General features: G+C 41.5%; 2 protein-coding genes across 5 annotated transcripts in view; one reads left to right on the top strand and one right to left on the bottom strand.

The window, feature by feature from the left end:
- The window catches only part of rad54b (RAD54 homolog B), a 168,767-nt gene extending 161,326 nt beyond the window's left edge, over positions 1-7,441 (bottom strand). For 2 of the 4 annotated variants that reach the window (XM_069921883.1, XM_069921884.1), the window contains exon 1: positions 7,161-7,384. The gene's annotated coding sequence lies outside the window, so the exon portion shown is untranslated. Of the gene's footprint in view, positions 1-7,160; positions 7,385-7,408 lie in introns of those variants that run through there. The other 2 variants (XM_069921887.1, XM_069921886.1) reach the window with 2 other exon arrangements.
- A 49-nt stretch (positions 7,442-7,490) lies between these two features.
- The window catches only part of rnf41l (ring finger protein 41, like), a 43,491-nt gene continuing 30,034 nt past the window's right edge, over positions 7,491-20,947 (top strand). Inside the window, exons 1-2 of the mRNA XM_069921878.1 lie at positions 7,491-7,561; positions 19,022-19,228. Coding sequence (XP_069777979.1) covers positions 19,023-19,228 — 206 coding nt within the window. The 5' untranslated portion in view covers positions 7,491-7,561; position 19,022. The remainder of the gene's footprint in view (positions 7,562-19,021; positions 19,229-20,947) is intronic.

The following is a 20,947-nucleotide window of genomic DNA, read 5'->3' as shown; positions in this document are numbered from 1 at the left end:
GATAGATATGTTTTGCGAGGCCAACTGTACCTCCACTCCAGATAATTTCCTTTTATGGATGCCCTCAAGGCATATTTGAGGGGTCAAATAATCAGATATACTAAAACAAGAAAGAAAAAATACAAGAGGGAGATGGGCAAATTGGGACAAGAAATGGCTCGTTTAGAAAAGAACTTCCAATAATCGTGTTCTGAAGATCAGTATAGGGTTTTAACAAACAAGAAGGTGAACTATAACATGCTTCAAACATACAGCATGGAAAAGGCCATATTACAGTCTAAGCAAAAATACTATGAAATACTATGAAAGACAGGAGGCAGAGTCCACAAGGTCCTGGCATGGGAGTTAAGAACAGAAAAGACCTCAAGAACAATTAATGCGATACAAATGGGGGATGGCAGGATCTCTTACAAACCAAAGGAAATTAATGACACCTTCCGCAAATTCTACAAAGGTTTATATAAATCAGAATTGGTAGAGAGGTCGGATAAAATTGGTGTGTTCCTGTCTAAGATAGAGTTGCCAAACTTGGATCCGGGAGGGCATGAAGGTTTAGACTGTCCCTTTACGGAAGAAGAAATCATGAGTGCATTGAATTCGCTGCAAACCAACAAGTCTCCAGGGGAGGATGGGTTTCCACCTGAGTTCTACAATGAATTCAAAGATCTGCTGATGCACCCTTGCTGGTGTGTCTTGATCAAGAACACTCACGATATAGAAGTAGCAGGTGTCAGCGGCAGCAATGTGTCAAAGGTGGAACTGAGCCTTGGCCTGCTCGAACCACATGTGTGGCTGCGACACCCAAAATATTGGAAGCCTGAGTGAGACCGTGTGTATGGTCGGTGGCTCCGCCTGGTCTGTCATCTTTGGGTCCAACTGCCGGTTGGAACTGTCGGAGTCACCAATGTAATGTTCACGCTATGCGAGCTTGGAGAATGACATGCACAACAAAGCCTTGAAATTGAGACTTATTTATTGCACTGGCCTTTATGCTTATATGGGTCCCAGGCGCTGACGTCAGGGCACCGCGTCATCGGAGCGTCGGCCTGGGATTGGCTGACATTTCCGCCACAGTTGACCATCTTCTTGCTGTGCGGGAAGTCACCTGAGATGAAGGGCAGTGTCACTCCCACATCTGCACAGTCACTGACTATTTTATGGGCCGGTCCACATCTCTGTTCATGAGTTGCTACAATACACACTCATTCATGAGTTTCCCCACAACGGCCCCGTCTCACGTAGCAACAACCTTCTCATCTGTACAGAACTGCTGCTTCGAAATGACGTGATCGCGGAGGAGTCACGTGACGGAGTAGTGGCCGGACGGTGAACTCCAGCCCTCTCCAGAAAAGTCGGGAAAAACAAGAGAAAACACAAAGGCACAGAAATAAAAGTTACAGAAAAGTGAGTATAAAGGTGGAAAGAAGATGGCGACAAAAAAAGAAAAGTCGAAAGCAACGGTAAGAAGAGAGGAAGAGAAGACAAAGGAGGAAAAAGGTGAAGGCCTTACCTGTCCGAAGAGGCCCGCTGCGGAGAGAGAAACCCGCTCCCTCAGGTCGGTAAATAATGGACTACAAAAATGGCTCGCAGAGCCGAACAAAAGTGCGCAACCGCGCATGAAAAAAAACACACCGACGGGAGGGGGGACCAGCTGGGGAGTCGATCTCCACAGCCGGCAACGACAGCTGCAGAACACCTGCAGCAAGAAGAGACCACAGAAGACAACAGAAACAAGATAGAAGAGGAGGAAAGGGCAACAAAGAAACAACAGATGGTCAACCCAGAGGAAGAAGAAGAGGAAGAGTATGGTGAAATAGAAGAAGAAAAGAGAGGCAAGGTAAAGGATATACTTGCTCTTATTAGAGGATACATGGAATCATTTAAAGAATGGCAAACACAGGAATTTAAGGATTTAAGAAAAAGAATAAACAACACAGAGGAGAAAATAATTAAAATGGAGATGACCTTAACAGAAATGGGGAAAAAAATGGACAAGATGGAAGAGCGGGCAGTAGCAGCAGAAATGGAGGTAGAAGACTTAAAAAAGAAATTGGAGAAATCTAATAAAAAAACTAAAGAGACACAAGAACTACTAGCTCAAAAAATAGATACAATGGAAAACCATAACAGAAGAAATAACATAAAGATAGTGGGCCTTAAGGAAGATGAAGAAGGCAAGAATATGAGGGAGTTTATAAAAGAGTGGATCCCTAAGACCCTAGGATGTCCAGAACTACAGCATGAAATGGAAATAGAAAGGGCACATAGAGTATTGGCCTCTAAACCACAACCACAACAAAAACCAAGATCTATTGTAGTAAAATTCCTAAGATATACTACAAGAGAAAAGGTACTGGAGAAGACAATGGAAAAAGTAAAAGAGGGCAACAAACCACTGGAGTATAAAGGGCAAAAAATCTTCATTTATCCAGATATAAGTTTTGAACTCCTAAAGAAGAGAAAAGAGTTCAATACAGCAAAGGCGATTTTATGGAAGAAAGGGTATAAATTTATACTAAAGCATCCAGCGGTATTGAAAATATTTATTCCAGGACAGCAAAACAGACTATTCTCGGATCCAGAAGAAGCACGAAAATTTGCAGAACAATTACAAAAATAGACTGAGGGAGGAAGACGGGTAATGAGAGTTAAAATGATCACGACTGATATGTATGTGGGTAAAGACAAAAATAGACTGAGGGATGAAGACGGGTAATGAGAGTAAAAATGATCACGATTGATATGTATGCAGGTAAAGAGGTATAAGAGTGAATAGAGACAATGAGCATACATGAATGTATCAGTACTTAGAGGAAAATATAGATAGTATAGACAAGAATTAATAAGGGAAGGTAATGGAATAGAGAGAATAAGGAGGGAATTAAAAGAGGGACCTTTGTGACATATGAAAAGTGAAATCTTTTCTGGGGGAGGCGGGGTGGGGGGAAATAGCGGTCACTGCACAATCAGTTGACGCTTGCGAGTGGATTCGCAAATCCAAATGGAGAGGGGAGATGTGGTTGTCCGACAAGGGATAAAGGACAACTCAGGAGGTGAAGGGGAGATTGGGGATAAATAAGATAGAAATAGGAGAATAAGGAAAATGTTAGATGTTGTAGGAATGTTGTCTTATGAAGAGTTGAAAATAAGAAAACAGAAATGGAAAAGGAGGAAAGGTAATGATGGAAAAACGGAAAGAGAAGATAAACAAAATATAAAAGGGCTACGCTGAACTATATGTCTTTAAATATTAATGGAATACATAACCAAATTAAAAGGAAGAAACTACCAAATTTAAATGAATAAATGTATTCCATTAGAAAAAAAATAACATATTGGTTAAGAAATAATATTGAAATATTCGAACAAGTATAGGAGCCTTACATTAAATACAATAGCGAAAACCTACCGGGGACAAACATTACCTAAGTTGATAGAAGGAGAAGGAAAGAAAAGAATGGACTCAGTAGAATTTCTGGTGTAATTTTGTTGAATGACAACATTGTCTGACTGGATTAATGCAACCTAGATTGTATACCTAAAATGGATGAGAGGGGGGGGGTGGGGGGGTGGTTTGGGAGGAAAGGGGGGGGGGGAGAAAAAGTCACTGTATATGTGTGAAAAGAAATAGTGTATATCATGGCTAATGTGATTTATGGTGTAAAAAATAAAAAAATAAAAAAAAAAAAAAAATAAAAAAAAAAAAAAAAAAAAAAGAAATGACGTGATCGCTTTATTTAATCCGCAGGGGTCAAACCCTGGCTCCAAGGCTTCCAGTCATAATTTCTCACAACATGCGTTCACATTATAAACAAAATCTTGGTGTGTTTTGCGAGAAAAGAGCTCCTTATATGGCCCACTTTAATGCACCAAGAGCCAATACATCCTCCCACCCCCTCCACCCCAGAATTATAATGGATGAAAAGACAAACAAGAAATCACAGGAAGCTGTCAAGAGCAAGAGAGAAACAGTAAGTAGACCAATCTTGCAGGAGCATCCAGGTCTTCCTGTGCAGTCTGTCTAGTCTGAAACGCCGGAGAGGTGGGAAAGTGTGATGGCACAGCGGACAGAGGAGGTCCATGGGAGGTATGATACCTGTTCCCTGTCTCCCCCCCCTGCCCCCCCCCCCACTGAGTGAGTTCTCGAATGGCAGTTGTGTACCCGCCACCCCCCCACTCCACGGTCACCCGATTAGATTTCCTCTGACGCCAACTCTGAGTGAGATATAGATAGATTAAATGAGTGGGCAAGGATCTAGCAGATGGGGTGCAACATCAGTAAACATGAGGTCACACACTGGAAAGAAAAATAGATCACACTATAAACTGAGAAAAATTGCAGCATGCCATTGTACAGAGAGACGTGAGAGTGCTTGTGCATGAATCACAAAAAGTTAGTTTGCAGGTAATCAAAAAGAGAAATGGGAAGATGACCTTCATTGCTAGAGGTTGAAATGAAGAACAGGAAGGTTCTGCTACAACTGTATAAAATACTGGTGAGTCTCCACCTGGAGTACTGTGTCCAGTTCTCCTTACTTGAGAAAGCAAATACTGGCTTTGGAGGTGGTTCAGAAGAGGTTCACCAGGTTGATTCTGGAAATGAAGGGGTTATGTTATGGTGAGAGATTGAGTATAATGCATTGGAGATTAAAATGATTAAAGGTATAATAAAAGACAGCGAAGTTGTTTCCACTGCCAGATGAGACTAGAACTAGGGAACATAGCCTCAAAATTCAGGGGAGTAGATTTAGTAGAGTTGAGGAAAAACTTGTTTCTCCCTGAATAAGTCAGTCTGTGGAATTCTCAGCCCAATGAACCAGTAGAGGCTACCTCATTGTCTTCCTCCATCAGACAAATATAGATGGATGTTTTGCAGAAATGGGGAATAAAGAATTATGGAAAACTGATAGGTAAGTGGAGCTGAATGCACAGCCAGATTAAGTGGTGGAATAGGCTCGATGGCCTACTCCTGTTCCTATTTATGTAATGTCCAATTCCTCAATTCCCTCAAACTTACCAAGTTCACTGGCAAAATGTATTATACAGGTAATACTGTGTAATTGGCAGGCAGGTGCAAAGCTGGTAATAGGCACAGGCCAGAGAGGAAATGTAGGCCACATTTCAAACTGCTCATTAAGTATTTTTGTAATTTGTGCTAAATACATATGATTTATGTATGGGTAGATGTAGTGTACATGATGTACTTACAAGTTACAGAACAGAATTAAAGAACTAGAATGATTTATAAAAAAAGTAATGGCAAGCAATTTTATTCAAAATATATATATAAGACAATAGAGTACAGTACTGTAATAAGAAGCAGTAAATACAACAGTACATTCATGTTTATTCTGTATTCAGAATTTCAGATCATAAATGGTCGTCTCTTCTTCAGATTCAGAAATGCTTTATGTACTTTTCTTTGGGCAAATTCATCAATTACGCTGAAAAATCAAGCAACTTTGCCTTGTCATTGTTGATGTTCAAAGTTGCTAATCCATTCAAACTTTGCATAATTGTGGACCGAAAAAGTATGACTCAATTCATTTTAGGACACTGAAGCTCCTCTCATTAGAGGTCACTGTTGCTGGCAATGACACAAAGATACGCAGCGTGATGAGGACATTTGGGAAAACATTGCTCAATCTCAAGTTCAATATTTGAGCATAAAATTTATTCGGTAACACAGCATTGAGTTTGAAATTCACATCAAAAATTATTTTAAGAAAAAGAACTTCACTCTGAATGTCATGTGGAATATGACTTGGGTATCGCAGCTGAAACTGATTAGCTTTTTGTTGCAACTCATTCTCATCTCACTGCTTAAAGTGCCACAAAAAAATTGAAAAGTCTACAAATGTCCCTGACTGCAGAAAAGTGACACGAAAGAGAATTGATAACAAATTCAATTATTTTGAAGAACACATTCACTCTGAAGTAATTTTTGGCATCCTTTTGAGTTGGGTACCCCCTGCAAGTACCAAAACTACCTGGCACACCAATTTTGATTGACACATGCCATGCTTCTTCAAGTATTCATTTGATTTCAGTAATTGATTTGGACTTTTTGACAGCTTCTTGCAATTTGGCACACTTTCACTTTAATATTTTTTCATTGTGAAAATCTAGGTCAGTAATTTTGCTACCACCTACTGGCCAATAGATTTTACAATATTGGTAGTAATATTTTATTTTTAACCAATGTTAAACAAGTAAAGGAACAAAAAATTACACAATTACAATGATTCGTGTTTCATTGGTTAACATCAAAATATTCCTATCAATATTATATAATCTATTGGACAGTGGGTGGAAGCAAAATTACAGACCTAAAATATATTCACAAACTTTGCAGCTCTATTATCTTTAATATAAAATATATTAGCATAAAAGGTATTTTGCATTGACAGTTAACAAAAAATAAAAACAAGTGTATAAAACGCAAAAGATAGCACTAAACAACAAAGCTAATAACGAAACAATTAATTTAAAACATAATAATGTATCTTTTATCAACAAGCATTGAAACTACTCACAGGCCTGACTGTTCAAAGTGATGGGATTCATTTGATGTCAAACTCAAGTTTCCTGAAATTTAATAAAAGATCTGCTGTGTTGTGAGAGTGTGTGTGGGTCTGCTCAGGCTCAATGCTGATATCTTTTTATAAACCAGCTACACAACTCAACAAATATACGAGCACGAAGAAACTGATGGGGGAAGACAAGCTACCTCTCAATAGCATGGCAGAGATGCTCACTTGTTCCCACTTGTGGCAGCCGTGAGAAGACTGGGAAAATATTTATTTATTTGTGTGTGGCCACGACGAGGTACATATAATAAATTTGGAACATAATTGTCTACATTTATCTATATTTCACTTATTTAAAGTGTTGACATTTTGTGTAAAGGATTCTCCCTTGACTGTCTTGACAATATCAATATTCTTTACTAAGGCAATAGGTCCTACTCCCTCCTGCCTCTTCCAGGAGGATTAATTCCCCCTTAAAATCGTAAGCTCATGTCAACTGCCCCCCCCCCCCCTCTCTGTTCTGGCCAAGTAATTGGTTTTAAAATGAATTAAAAGTGTGTTTAGTAGCATGCAAAAAATCCATCAGTCTGGCATCAAAATCCTAAACGATCCTGGTTATCCCACTTTTACCTCATTTTTGCTTGAAACCTTCAACTCAGCTGACTTCAACTACAAAACTGGTGCTAGGTTCCTCCTTCACGACCTGCAAAAAGGGTCTGCAGGGACCCTATTCATTCACGGGCTGTCGCGACTGATCATCTTCAAGGCCAAAGTAACAAAATAGTGGTTAGTTTAAAGTGTATGAGATTGCCTTCATAATTTCGCTCTGCGGCAGAATAAAGAACAACCACTCTTTAATATTTACGGAATCAACCTACTCTTTGCTGGCGAACATCCAAGGAATCGGTTACCATGGTGAACGCACGCCGTAAACTCCCGCAAGGAGGTCTTTTGCGACACTTTACGGCAGCGGGCGCTGATGGACGCCGACCTGGCAGAAGCGCGAGCGGAACCGCAGTGCCCTGCAATAGGTAATTAATGTATTTACCTACATACTAACGTGTGGTTACATTGAATGGCAGGGAATATGTGGAATTGGGAGAAAAAAAAAATCATTGTCCATTATACTCCGCACAGTTCCAGCTCCCTCCGATCTCAGGCTACTCTTGAAACCACATCGCCCCTTAATTTGTGATCGCTAATTTTGAAAATTGTATTTGGTGGGAGAACCATTCAGGAGGTAAGAGGAGAGAGTGAGAGATGGTCCTTTCAATAGGGAGGGTGGTGGGGAAACAGGTTTCAGACCAGAAATTATGGGAAATGTAATGGACACTGTTGTGACCTCCTTCTTCACTGAGGAAAAGGCATAGAACTGTTGATATGGCTAATATTGTCATTGGAATTGCAACATTCATTAAGGTGGTAACGGAGAAACCCTGAGAGAGTTGGATATTTTGCAAAAAGAATTAACTTTAACCCTTCCCCCCCCCACCCCCCCCCATACATTGTCAACTTTAATTTATACACTATATCACGGCCCCCAGTTTTGTACTTCCACAGAATTCTACAGACCAACTTGTCCATGTGGACTAAATTATTTCAATTTGACTGTGTTTGGCCCATCTCTCTCTAAGCCTTTCCTATCCATGTATCTGTCTAAATGTCCTTTGAATGTTACAGTTGAATGCACTTCCTCTGGTAATTTGTTCCATATACCTACCATGTTCTATGTGGACAAAACAAAGCTCTCTGATCCCTTTTAAATCTTTATTCTCTCATCTTAACTCTATGCCCTTGAGTTTTAGATTCTCCTATCCTGGAAGAAAGAAACCTTATTTCTTCCCCACATGATGTTATATAAGATTTCCCCCTTTGCCTCCTATGCTTGAGGGAGCATAGTCCAGACTAGAAAAAAAGTACATAAAAGAAAAAAGGGTAAGCAGAGAAAAAAAAGGGACCCCTCTGCAGTCAACTCTCTGGAGCCAGAGATGAAAAGCAAGGTCCTCAATTAGTACTTCTCTGTTTCTGCTGTGAAAAAAAGGACATGAGCACTGGGGCAGTCTCCAGAGGAGCCATTTGAACCTTTATCCTGTTATGTGCCCCCCCTCCCCTCACTCTGCTCAAAGTTACAACCCCCTTCCCTGTGAAGCAGTCAAGTTTTGGTTTCTTCCATACTTCTCTACTACCAGCTACATTTAAGAAAAGTTAAAGTATGTGAGGTGAAAAGAAATCATGGCTCTTATGAGAGTGGCTGCTCTAGAGAACAGTCAATATTACAGTTAAGGAGGTGCTGAAGGTCCTGACCAATTTCCTGGGCCTGATCAGATATATCTGAGGACACTATGGCAACGAGAGAGAAAATTGCAGGTGCCCAGGCTGAGATTGTGAGTCAGCAATAAGAAAGGAAGGTACTGGAAAGTAACAAATTTTGTGCCTCTATTCAAGAGGAGCTGTACTGAGCCTAACATCTGTGGTCAGTGTGATTCTAGAGAGTACTCCCAGGGAGAAGCTATACATGCACTTAAATGGGCAAGGGCTGATTAGGTCTAGTCAGCATGATTTTGTAAATGGGAGGTCATGTCTCACAAATTTAATGGAGTTTTTTGAAGATGTAACCAAAAAGGTTGCCAAGGGCAGAGCTGTAGATGTTTTATATTTGTGTGTGTGTGTATATTATCAGAATTATTGTCATGAACAAGTCATGAAATTCGGAGTTTTGCAGCAACATCACAGAGCAAACATTCATATTATAACCATCTTACAACATTACAATAAAAAAATAATAGTGCACGAAAAGTAAGGCAGTGTCTTTGGTTCATTAATTATTCAGGAATCTCATGGCTGCGGGGAAGAAGCTGTCCTTGTGCCATTGAGTGCTCATCTTTAGGCTCCTGTACCTTTCTCCCAATGGTAGCAGAGTGAAGAGGGCATGGCCTGGGTGGTGGGGGGGTCTTTGAGGATTGAGGCTGCTTTTTTAAGACACTGCCTCATGTAGATGTCCCTAATGGAGTGAAATCTGGTACCTGCGATATCGCAGGCTGAGTTAAGAATCCTCTGCAGTTTATTCTTGTCCTGAGAGTTGCTGCCTCTATATCAGGCAGTGATGCAACCAGCCAGAATGATCTCCATGGTATACTGGTAGAAGTTTATGAGAGTCTCCAGTAACATACCAAATCTCCTCGGACACCTCACAAAGTATAGCCGCTGGTGAGCCTTTTTTTGTGATTGGATCAACGTGGAGGCTCCAGGACAGATCCTCGGAGATGTTGACACCCAGGAATTTGAAGTTCTTGACCCTCTCCACTACTGAGCCCACATGAAAGTTTGGGTCATGTTCCCCTGACTTTCTCCCAATCATCTGCTTGGTTTTACTAATGTTGAGCGCAAGGTTGTTGTCGTTACACCATTCAACAAGCTGATCTATCTCTCTCCTGTACACTTCGTCATTGCCGTTTGTGAATCTGCCGACAACTGCTAACTTGTAGATAGCATTGGAATTGTGCCTGGCCACACAGTCATGGTTTTTAAATGTGTGTGTGTGTGTTAATTTCAACAAGACATTTCACACAGTATGCTGTTCAGAAATATTAGATATCATGCTGAGAAGAAATGGCTGAATTAATAGAAAATTGGCTTCATGGAAGAAAGAAGACAGTAATGATGGAAGGTTGGTTCTCAGACTGAAGTGTATCTCAGGGTTGGGTGCTGGGCCCATTGCTGTTCGTCATTTATAGCAATGATTAGATGAAAACTTGCATGGCACGATGAGTAAGTTTGCGGCAGCATCTTAATTGGTTGGACATTTGGGCAGAGGAGTGATTGATAGAACAATGAGGAGAAATGTGAGGTACTCCATTTTGGAAATCTAATGTGGGTGAACCAACACAGTGAATGATAGAGATCTGGCAAGCGTTGTAGAGCAGAAGGATCTAGGAATACAGGAACATTTTACCTTGAAAGTGATGTCACAAGTAGACAGAATGGACAAACTACTTTTTGACTTTCAACACATTAATCAGAGTATTGAATACAGAAGTTGAGAGATCATGTTGCAATTATATAAGATGTTGCTGAGGTCCCATTTTGCATTCAGTTTTGGTCACTGTGCAACAGGAAAGATGTTGTGAAGCTGGAGAGGATGCAGAGAAGATTTAGAAGGATGTTGCCAAGGCGTAGAGGACTGAGCTACATGGGCAGGTTGAATAGGCTAGAGCTTTATTCCTTGTAGCGTAGGAGGTGAGGGGTTATCTCATATAAATGTACAAAATCCTAAAAGGAATAGATTATGTGAATGCATGGAGTCTTTTGTCCATTGTAAGGAAACTGTGAATCAGAGGGCAAAGGTTTAAGCTGAGTGGGAGAGATTTAATTGGAACCTGAGGGTTAATTCTTTAATATAGTGTGTGATGGGTGTATGGAACAAGCTGCTGGAAGAGGTGGCTGAGGCAGGTACTTTTGCAATGTTTAGGAAAAATTTGCACAGAGGCAGATGGCCAACAGGGGCAAGTTGGACCGAAGGGCCTGTTTCTACACTGTAACATTGTCTTCATTTGGCTTTTCAGTCCTGGTAACATTCTTGTGAATCTGAGTCTCCAATCAGCTCTGGACAGAGGTGCCAACACTAAGGACAAGAAAAATCTCCAAAGGGTTGTTAACTCAACCTGCGACATCACAGGCACCAGACTTCACTCCATCAAGGCCATCTACAAGAGGTGGTGTCTTAACAAAGCAGCCTCTATCCTCAAGGATCCCCACCAACCGGGCCATGCTCTTTTCACTCTGCTACCATTGGGAAAAATTTCAGGAGCCTAAAGACAAGCACTCAGCACAAGGGCAGCTTTTTCCCCACTGACATCAGATGCCTTCTCTACATTGGAGAAACTGGTCACAGATTAGGTCTCCTCTCCATCCACCACAATAGTGACCTCCCCTTAGCCAACCATTTCATTTCTGAGTCACACTCTCAAGCTCACATGTCTGACCATGGCCTTTCACATTACCCCACCTTGACCACCCACAGATTGGAGAAACAACACCTCATTTTTTGTCTGGGAACTTTCCAACCCCAGGTCATGAACATTGAGTTCACTGGATTCCACTAATCAGCTTGCCTTTTTTCCCCCTCTTTCCCCACCCCCTGACCCTTTAACTAGTTATTCCTGTTCCTACTTCCTTTCTCTCTCCACCTAGCCTAGACTCTTCCCCCCCCCCCCGCAGTGTTTCCTCCCACCACTTCCACCTATCATCTCCCATCCTCACCGCCCCCCCCTTCCCCCTTGTGTTCGGACATCCCTCATGTTCCCTCATACTTTGATAAAGGGCTCCAGCCCGTAATGTTGGTGATGTATCTTCACCTTTGCTATAAAAAGACACTGTTTGGCCTGCTGAGTTTCTCCAGATTTGTGTTTTATCACTTAACCACAGTGTCAACGGAATCCTGTGTTTTACCTCAGATTTCTGAATAATTAATGAACCAAAGACACTGCCTTACTTTGACTTTTCGTGCACGATTTTTATTTATTTTTGTAAGGTGGTTTATGTAAATGTTGGTACTGTGATGCCACTGCGAAACAATGATTTTATGATTTGTTCATGACAATCAATTCTGATTCTGAATCTTCTTTGTTCCCATTTCACCTTCATGATATCTCCCATATACAAATCTGTGCACAATTCTTGAGATGTGCTCTCACCAATGTCTTTTACACTTGTAACATGATGTGCCTGCTCTTATACTCAGTGCCCTGAGTGATGAAGGCAAGAGTGCCAAATGCCTTCTTCACCACTCTGTCTACCTGTGTCACCCATTTTTATGTAACTATGTGCTTGTACCCCCAAATCACTTTTTCCTCCAACATTCTCCATGTCCCTACCATTCACCATGAAAGTCTCCAAAATGCACCACTTCATACATGTCTAAATTAAATTCCATCCACCATTCCTTGGCTGACCTTCCCAGTTTATCTTGATCCTGTGGTAATGTTCGGTAAGCTTCTTCACTGTCTACTACCAATTTTGACAGCATCTACAAAATTACTAATCATGCAAAAACTATCGAAGTTTTAAAAATAGATAACTGACGACCCAGTAACTATTCCTGTAGTATACCACCGGCCTACCTGACATTTATACACATCCATTTACAAAAACTGAAATGGAGTGGTTTCTATTTTTCTAATCTGGGGAAAAGAAAATCAATTGCAGCTGCTTCTTTGCACAATAAGTTTGATAAAGTCTGCACAAATTGAGGATCCTCTCTCGTTGGCTGAGTGTTCAATATGAAGTATTGTAGGAAAGGCAGACGAGCTTTGAGCATGGTTTGGCACATGGAATTTTGGTATTGTGGCCATTAGTGAAACTTGGTTGCAGGAGAGGCAGGACTGGCAGGTCAATATTCTGGGCTTACATGACTTCAGATGCATTAGAACAGAGGGGAGGAACAGCATTGCTTGTCTGGGAAAATATCACAGCTGTGCTCAAGCAGGACAGACCAGAAGTCTATATGGGTGGAGCTGAGGAACAAGAAAGGTATGACCACACTCATGGGGTTGTATTTATGGACAGCCCAATAGTCAACAGGAATTGGAGGAGCAAATCTGTAGAGAGACAGCAGATGGCTGCAGGGAACATAAGGTTGTGATAATAGGAGATTTTAAATTTCCACATATTGGCTGGGACTCACGTACTGTAAAAGGGCGAGATGGCTTGGTTTTTGTCAAATGTGTTCAGGAAAGTTTTCTAAATCAATATATAGACATACCAACTAGAGAGAGTGCAATACTGGATAGATATCCTATTGGGGAATGAGACAGAACAGGTGACAGAAGTGTGTAGGGAAACATTTTGAGTCCAGTGATCATAATCCCATTAGTTTCAAGTTAATTATGGAGAAGGATAGGTCTGGGCCTCAGATTGATTTTCTAAAGTGGAGGAGGCCAATTTTGAAGATATGAGAAAGGATCTAGAATGCGTGCATTGGGATAAGTTGTTTTCGGGCAAGGATGTGTGAGGTAAATGGAGGACCTTCAAAGGTGAAATTTTGAGAGTTCAGAGTTTGTATGTTCCTGTCTGGATTAAAGACAAGATTAGCAGGCATAAGGAACCCTGGTTTTCAAGGGATTTTGGGAATCTAATTTGGAAGAAGAGAGGTGTATAGCAGGTATAAGCAACATGGAGCAAATGAGATACTTGAGGAGTATGAAAAATGCAAGAAAAACCTCAAGAATCAGGAAGGCTTAAAAAAAGGTATGAGGTTGCTTTGGCAGGCAATGTGAAGGAGAATCCTAAGGTTTTCTACAGGTACATTAAGAGCAAAAGGATAGTAAGGACAAAATTGGTCCCCTTGAAGATCAGAATGGTTGACTTTGTATGGAGCCAAAAGAGATGGGGAGATCTTAATTTTTTTTTCACTCAAGAAATGGGCACAATCATGAGAAGTAAGGAAACAAACATTGAGGTCATGCAAACTTTACAAATTAAAGAGGAGGAGGTGTTTACTGTCTTAAACCAAATAAGAGTGGATGAATCCCCAGAGCCTGACAAGATATTCCCTCAAATCTTGAGCGAAGCTAGTGTAGAAATTGCAGAGGCTCTGGGAGAAATATTTAAAATGTCCTTTCCCACATGTGTGGTGCCTTAGGATTGGAGAGTAGCTCACGTTGTTCTGTTGTTTAAAAAAGGGCACTAAAAGTTACCCTGGAAATTATAATCTGGTGAGCCTATAAATTATTGGAAGGTGATCTAAGAGATCGGATGTACAATTATGTGGATAATAAGAAACTGATTAGGGATAGTCAACATGGCTTTGTGTGCGGTAGGTCATGTTTATCCAATTTATTTTGCATATTTTATTTGTTTTCCAAAAATGTATTAATATCAAAATATAATAATGTAATAATATCGAATCCATCATACATGATGGTGTGGAAGCCCTCAGAGTCCCATCACGCAAGATGGCATCCAAACGCAGCAATTCTGCAAGAACCTTGCCGACTAAATCAGTTTTATTCATGAGCTGTCGGCTGCACAGCAGGAAACAGCGAGTATTGGCGGGAACTCCGGCCTATCCACGGTCAGAAGGCCGGTAACGTCATTTCTGCTGGAAGTGCTATAACAACCAGGCACAGCAGGTTGTTATAAGGCAGAGTGAACCATCAATAAAGTTAGTATCGACTATACTCACCTTGTGTCAGTGCCATAGCACGTGCTACATGTCCACCCGAAGGACATTGCTAAAACTGCCATCATCACAACCTTCGGTTTGTTTGAGTTCCTTTCGAGCATAAAAATGCGGCTCAGAGGCTGATGAATGTGGTGGGCTGGGATCTCAAGTTTGCATTCATTTACTTGGAAGACATTCTGATAGCCAGTTGCAACCACCAAGAACCACCAACAACAGTTATGTACCTGCCTCAGCAAGTTTGGCCTGACCATCAACCTGGCCAAATGCCTGTTCGGGCAAGAGACAATAGACTTCCTGGGCCACAGAATCAATAGACATGGGGCAACACCTCTGCCCGAAAAGGTAGAGGCTGTCAGGCATTTCATCAAGCCACATACGGTGAAAGGCTTCCAGGAATTTGCCGGTATAATTAATTTATACCCCCGCTTCATACCAATGGCAACCCGCATCATGCACTCATTATTCTCGGTTATGGTGGGGGAGCAAAAAGTGGTCGAGTGGAACAAAAAAGCTTCAGAAGCCTTCTAGAAGGCCAAAGACGCCCTGGCCAACACAGCACTCCTGGTGCATCTGAGGACAGTCGCCTCGACCGCCCTCATGGTGGACGCATCCAGTACAGCATTTGGGGGTGTACTTGTGCAATTGGTTGGGGAGCAATGGCAACCCTGGCCTTCTTCAGCAGGCACCTCTGCCCTCCCCGCCACCCCGAGCTCAAGTATGGTGCTTTCAACTGCAAGCTCCTGGCATTACACTTAGTGGTTGGACATTTTAGATATTTCCTGGAGGGGAGGCGATTCAAGGTCTTCACGGATCACAAGCCATTGACCTTCACCTTCAATAAGGTGTCGGACCCTTGGTCAGCCAGGCAGAAGAAGCACCTGTCCTACACATCCAAATTTACCACGGATATAGAGCACATTGCAGGGAAGACCAATGTAATGGTTGACACACTGTCTTGACCAACAGTCCAGACAATACAGACTCTATCCCAAGGAATCGATTACCCGGCTCTGGCCCAGATACAACAGATGGACCTTGTCATCCCCGCATACAGGATGGCAGTGACAGGACTCAAACTGGAGGACGTCCACATCGGCCCCGGCGACCAGATCCTCCTTTGTGTCATTTCAACTGGCAAGCCTCGCCCCATTGTCTTGGCAGAATGGAGACGACCTGTGATCGACACCCAGCCATCAGGACCATTTGTTAAGAGGGTAGCCACCAGGTTTCTCTGGCATGGCCTCCGCAAGAAGGTCAGCCAATGAGATAGAACTTGCATGCACTGCCAGGCATCAAAGGTACAGACACACATTAAGGTGCCCCACCCCCCCCAACCATTCGAACTGGCATGACGGTGATTCAGCCATGTGCACGTAGACATTGTGGGACTCCTGCTGGTGTTACAGGGGGCACGGTGCTGGTTGATGATGGTGGACCATCTAACAAGGTGGCCTGCACCAGAGCCCTAATAAACACGTGGGTGACCTGATTCAGAGTACCAGAGCACCTGACATCAGATAGGGGTGCACAATTCACCTCGGGGATCTGGGCAGTCTTAGCCAGCCTCTTGGGAACCCAACTCTACGACACCACGGTATACTATCTCCAGGCCAACGGGTTGGTGGAGAGGTTCCATAGGTACCTCAAAGCAGCGCTGATGACCCAACTTAAAGGTCCAAACTGGGTTGTCAAATTGCCATGGGTCCTCTTGGGAATCTGTACCGCATCCAAGTAGGACTTCCATGCCTTGGCAGCTGAAATAGTGTAAGGAGCATCCCTGGTCATCCCTGGGGAGTTCATGGCCGCCACCAGAGAAACCGAGGAAACACCAGCAGCACCCCTCAAGAAACTGAGAGAACATTTGGACACACTGGCGCCAACACAGCCCTCAGCGCATGGCCAGCCCAAGACTTTCAGCCCCAGGGAGCTGAGAAGCTGCACATACCTTTACTAGATTAAATTTTTTTCTCTTCAACAGCTCAAAGCTCATAACAGGATAAAAGAAAATCTTATTCCTGTGATATTCCATTGCACTCTTTCTCTCTAGCTTGTTTTGCTGCTAATTCTAATATTTTCTCTCTAAGCTGGTAGCAAAGTAACTTTATTAATATAGATCATGGTTTTTGATCTGGTAATGATCTCATTCTTATAGCTCTATGCGCTCTTTCTATCTCAGTGACACATTCAAATTTATTTTGTCCAAGAATTTCAGGAATCCAACATTGATAAAGGTTATTATATTGTCCCCTTCTTCACCTTCTTTAAGACCAACAATTTTGATATTGTTTCTTCCACTAAAATTCTCTAATAGGTCTGCTTTCTCACACACTTGTTTATTTATAGCACCAAGTGCATCCGTTGTGTTCTCCATTTTATCCATTCTATCCTGAGTCATTTCCATACCAAATTCCTCATTGTTGACTCTTTCCTCCATATCTTCAAATTATTTATTCACTATTTCATAATATATCTTCGTTTTTTCTTCTGATTTTTAAATATCCAATCTTATTTTCTACAAACATTAAAGCTTCAGCACTTAACCCTTGCGGCCTGACTTGCATTTAAATTTGCTACTTCCTTTAGTAGCAACCAATTATATTATTTCTTCTTCTTCATATTTATCACTGGCCCAAAGTTCAGCTTCATATTCTCCTTCTGCTGGTAGTATTTAAAAAAGGCTACCTTCTCCACCGAGTTATTCATACTCTTTTGATTTGCGACTGCTCACATATGTGCAGTACCGCTTCTTCATCCTCGTCGATGTCTCTCCGTAACTGCAGATGAGATGGCGCTGCAGATCGCTTGAATACAGCCTTGGGAGCTCGTATCACAGCGCCTAGATCTATCTGTGTGGTAGGCCTTACTTCTTGTCCTTGTCGTTTTTCTTGGTGTCTTCCCGACAGTTCAGTGATGTTTTCCCCCTCTTTGGTGACATTGAAAAAAATATTTTCTGTTTGTTCTTAATCCAGTTCCAATACTCTGGATTCGGTCTCTTTATCAATTTTATACTTTTTTTTAAACTAATTCCTATAGGAGAGTCAGATTTCTACTTCCTGACTCTACCTCATCATGTGACGTCCCCCCATGTTTAACCAATCTTATAGAATTTTTCGCAGAGGTTATCAGGAAAGTTGATGAAAAAATGCCTGTGGATGTTGTCTACATGGACTTTAGTAAGGCCTTTGACAAAGTCTCACATGGGTGCTTAGTCAGAAAGCTCCAGATGCTAAGTATTCATGGTGAAGTAGTGAACTGATTCAACAGTCGCTGGACTGGAAAAGCCACACGGAATGGTGGATGACCAGAGGCCTATGTCTAATGATGTGCCTCCAGGATCTTTGTCATCTATATCAGTGATCTGGATTATTATGTGGTCATATGGATCAGCATGTTTTCAGAACTTACAGAGGGATCAGGACCAACTGGAAAAATGCGCTGAAAAATGGCAGATGGCATTTAATACAGACAAGTTTGAGGTGTTGCATTTTGGGAGGACAAACCAAGAAAGGACATGCATGGTAAATGGTAGGGCACTGAGGAGTGTGGTAGAACAGAGGACTCTGAGAATACAGATACACAATTCCCTGAAAGTGGCATCACAGGTGGATAGTGCTTTTGGCATATTGGCCTTCATAAATCAAAGTATTGAGTATAGGAGTTGGGATTTTATGGTAAAGTTGTATAAGATATTGAAAGAGTTCAGAGAAGATTTACTAGGATATTGCCCGGACTTCCGGGAACTGAGTTACAGGGAAATGTTAAACAGGTTAGGACTTTATTCCCTGTAACATCGAAGAATGAGGGGAGATTTGATAAATGTGTTTTAAATTATGAGGAGAATAGACAGAGTAAATATAGGTAAGCTTTTTCCACTGAGGGTAGGTGAGATACAAACCAAAGGACATGGTTATGGGTAAAAGGAGAAATGTCGGGGGAACATGATGGGGAGCTTCTTCAAACAGAGAGTGGTGGGAGTGTAGAACGAGCTGCCAGCTGAAGTGGTGAATGTAGGCACAATTTTAACATTTAAGAAGAATGTGGGCAGGGATAGGTATGGATGTGAGACTAGGCAAAAAAAATGGTTCGGCATGGACTAGAATGACTGAAGGGGCCTGTTTCTATACTGTAATGTTCTATGGTTCTAAATAATGTAGGGTCAACTCATGAGAATTTTTTCATTGTGTTGTCTGAATCATATTGTTAATTAATTGAGAGCAATAAACAATTGCTTTATTCAATATTAAAACAAATAGTATAGTAATTTATTTATTTTTAACATTTAATCTTATTCATCTGTTTTCTGTAATAGAATGGGATATGATATAGAGCGATTTGTTGGTTACGTAAATGAAGGGCTATTGTGCTGCATCTGCCGAGATGTGCTGGAGAACCCATTACAGGCTCCATGTGAGCATGCCTTCTGCACTTCATGTATTCATGGGTGGCTCATACAGAACCATAATTGTCCTGAAGATCGGCAGAGCCTGGACACATCCGTGCTTCGACCACTATTCAGGTAATTTTCCAGACTTTACCTGTAACATTTTAAAAAAGCTTGTATGCTTATTTCCTATGAGGCACCTTTATCTGTTACACTTTATAAGTAAATTTATTGCAGTGAATTGACATATTTGCACATTTTTCCTGTACAGTAAAATCCCCATAATCTGGAATTCAAGCAACCAGCAAAACAAATCATGTAAAATAAATACTGTAGGTAAAAACAATATAAAAGTTAAATTTTTCACCAATCGTGCAACACTCAATCTCAAGCAACCAGAAAATTCACTTATCTGGCATTACCAATCCCCATAGGTGCCGTATATATAATAAATAGATGTGCTAAGACAACACAGCAGAAACAGTTGAATATATGTTTAAAGTCTAGACTTAAAAATAAGGGCAAGCATTTTTCATTAATCACTAATGGGTCCTTAAAAGAGTCTCTGAATGAGCCTGTAGTTCATGAGTCTGATAGTTGAAGGGAAGCAACCATTTCTGAAGCAGGTGGTACAAGTCCTGTGGCACCTGTACCTCCTTCTTATTAGCAGCAGCAAGAACAGAGCATGTCCTGGGTGGTGTGAATCCTTGATAATTAATGCTGCTCTCTGACTGCAACACTCCTTGTAGATTTTCTTAATGGTGGAGAGAGTTTTGCCTATGATGTACTGGGCTGAGTCCAGCATGTTTTGCAGGATTTTTCATTCAAAGGTATTGGTGCCCCCATACCAGGCCATGATGCATCTGGTCAGCATACTTTCAACCACATCTGTACAAGTTTGCCAAGGTTCTCAAAAACATACCAAATATCCGCAGATTCCTGAGGAACTAGGGTCGCTGTTGTTCACTTTCTTCACAATGGCCCAGGACAGGTCTTCTGAGATAGTGACACCCAAGAATTTAAAGTTGCTGACCCTTTCCACTTCTGATCCCCCAATGATTATTGGATCATATACCTTTTGTTTTCCCTTCCTAAAGTCCACAATCAGTTCCTTGGTCTTGTTGACATTGAGTGAAAGGTTGTTGTTTATACACCATTCAGACAAATTTTCAATCTCCCTCTTGGATGCTGACTCATTATCCCCTTTTAATACAGTCCAAAACTTGTATGTGATGCTGTTGTACCTAGCCACACAGTCATAGATATAAAGCGAGTAGAGCAGGGGGCTAAAAACGCATCCCTTTGATGCTCTAGTGCTGATTGAGATTGTGGAGATGTTTTTGCCAATCCACACTAACTGGGGTCTAAAGGTGACAAAATCCAGGCTACAGAAAAAGTACTGTGGTCCAGGTCTCAGAGTTTACTGATTAGTTTTGAGGGAATGAAGGTATTGAATGTAATCAATAAAGTACATCCAATTGTATGTATTTGGAACCCAGATGTTCCAGGGTTTTGTGAAGAGCCAATGAGATGGTATCTGCTTGTTGCCATGGGTAGGCAAATAAATTGGAATGGATCCATGTCACCATTGAGACAGGAGCATAAAATTAAAACCTTTAAATTTACAAGTGAATTTTAATTTTTGAGCAATGTTTTGCTGTGGAGATTTTATTCTGAGAAGAATGAATTCAGATGTTTGGTTTAGTGCCAAATCAAGGGACTGTTAAACTTATTTGTTTTTAATGCACCATCAATCTTGGTGCTTATTTGACAGTGATACTGGCAGGTTCTTCTTTGGCCTCTGTCGGTTGTGGTTGACCATGGGCACTGCACCTCAGGTAGTCACTGTGGAGT

Source organism: Narcine bancroftii, chromosome 2, assembly GCF_036971445.1.
Source record: "Narcine bancroftii isolate sNarBan1 chromosome 2, sNarBan1.hap1, whole genome shotgun sequence".
Lineage (NCBI taxonomy): Eukaryota > Metazoa > Chordata > Chondrichthyes > Torpediniformes > Narcinidae > Narcine > Narcine bancroftii.
This window is presented reverse-complemented; position numbering and strand designations above follow the sequence as displayed.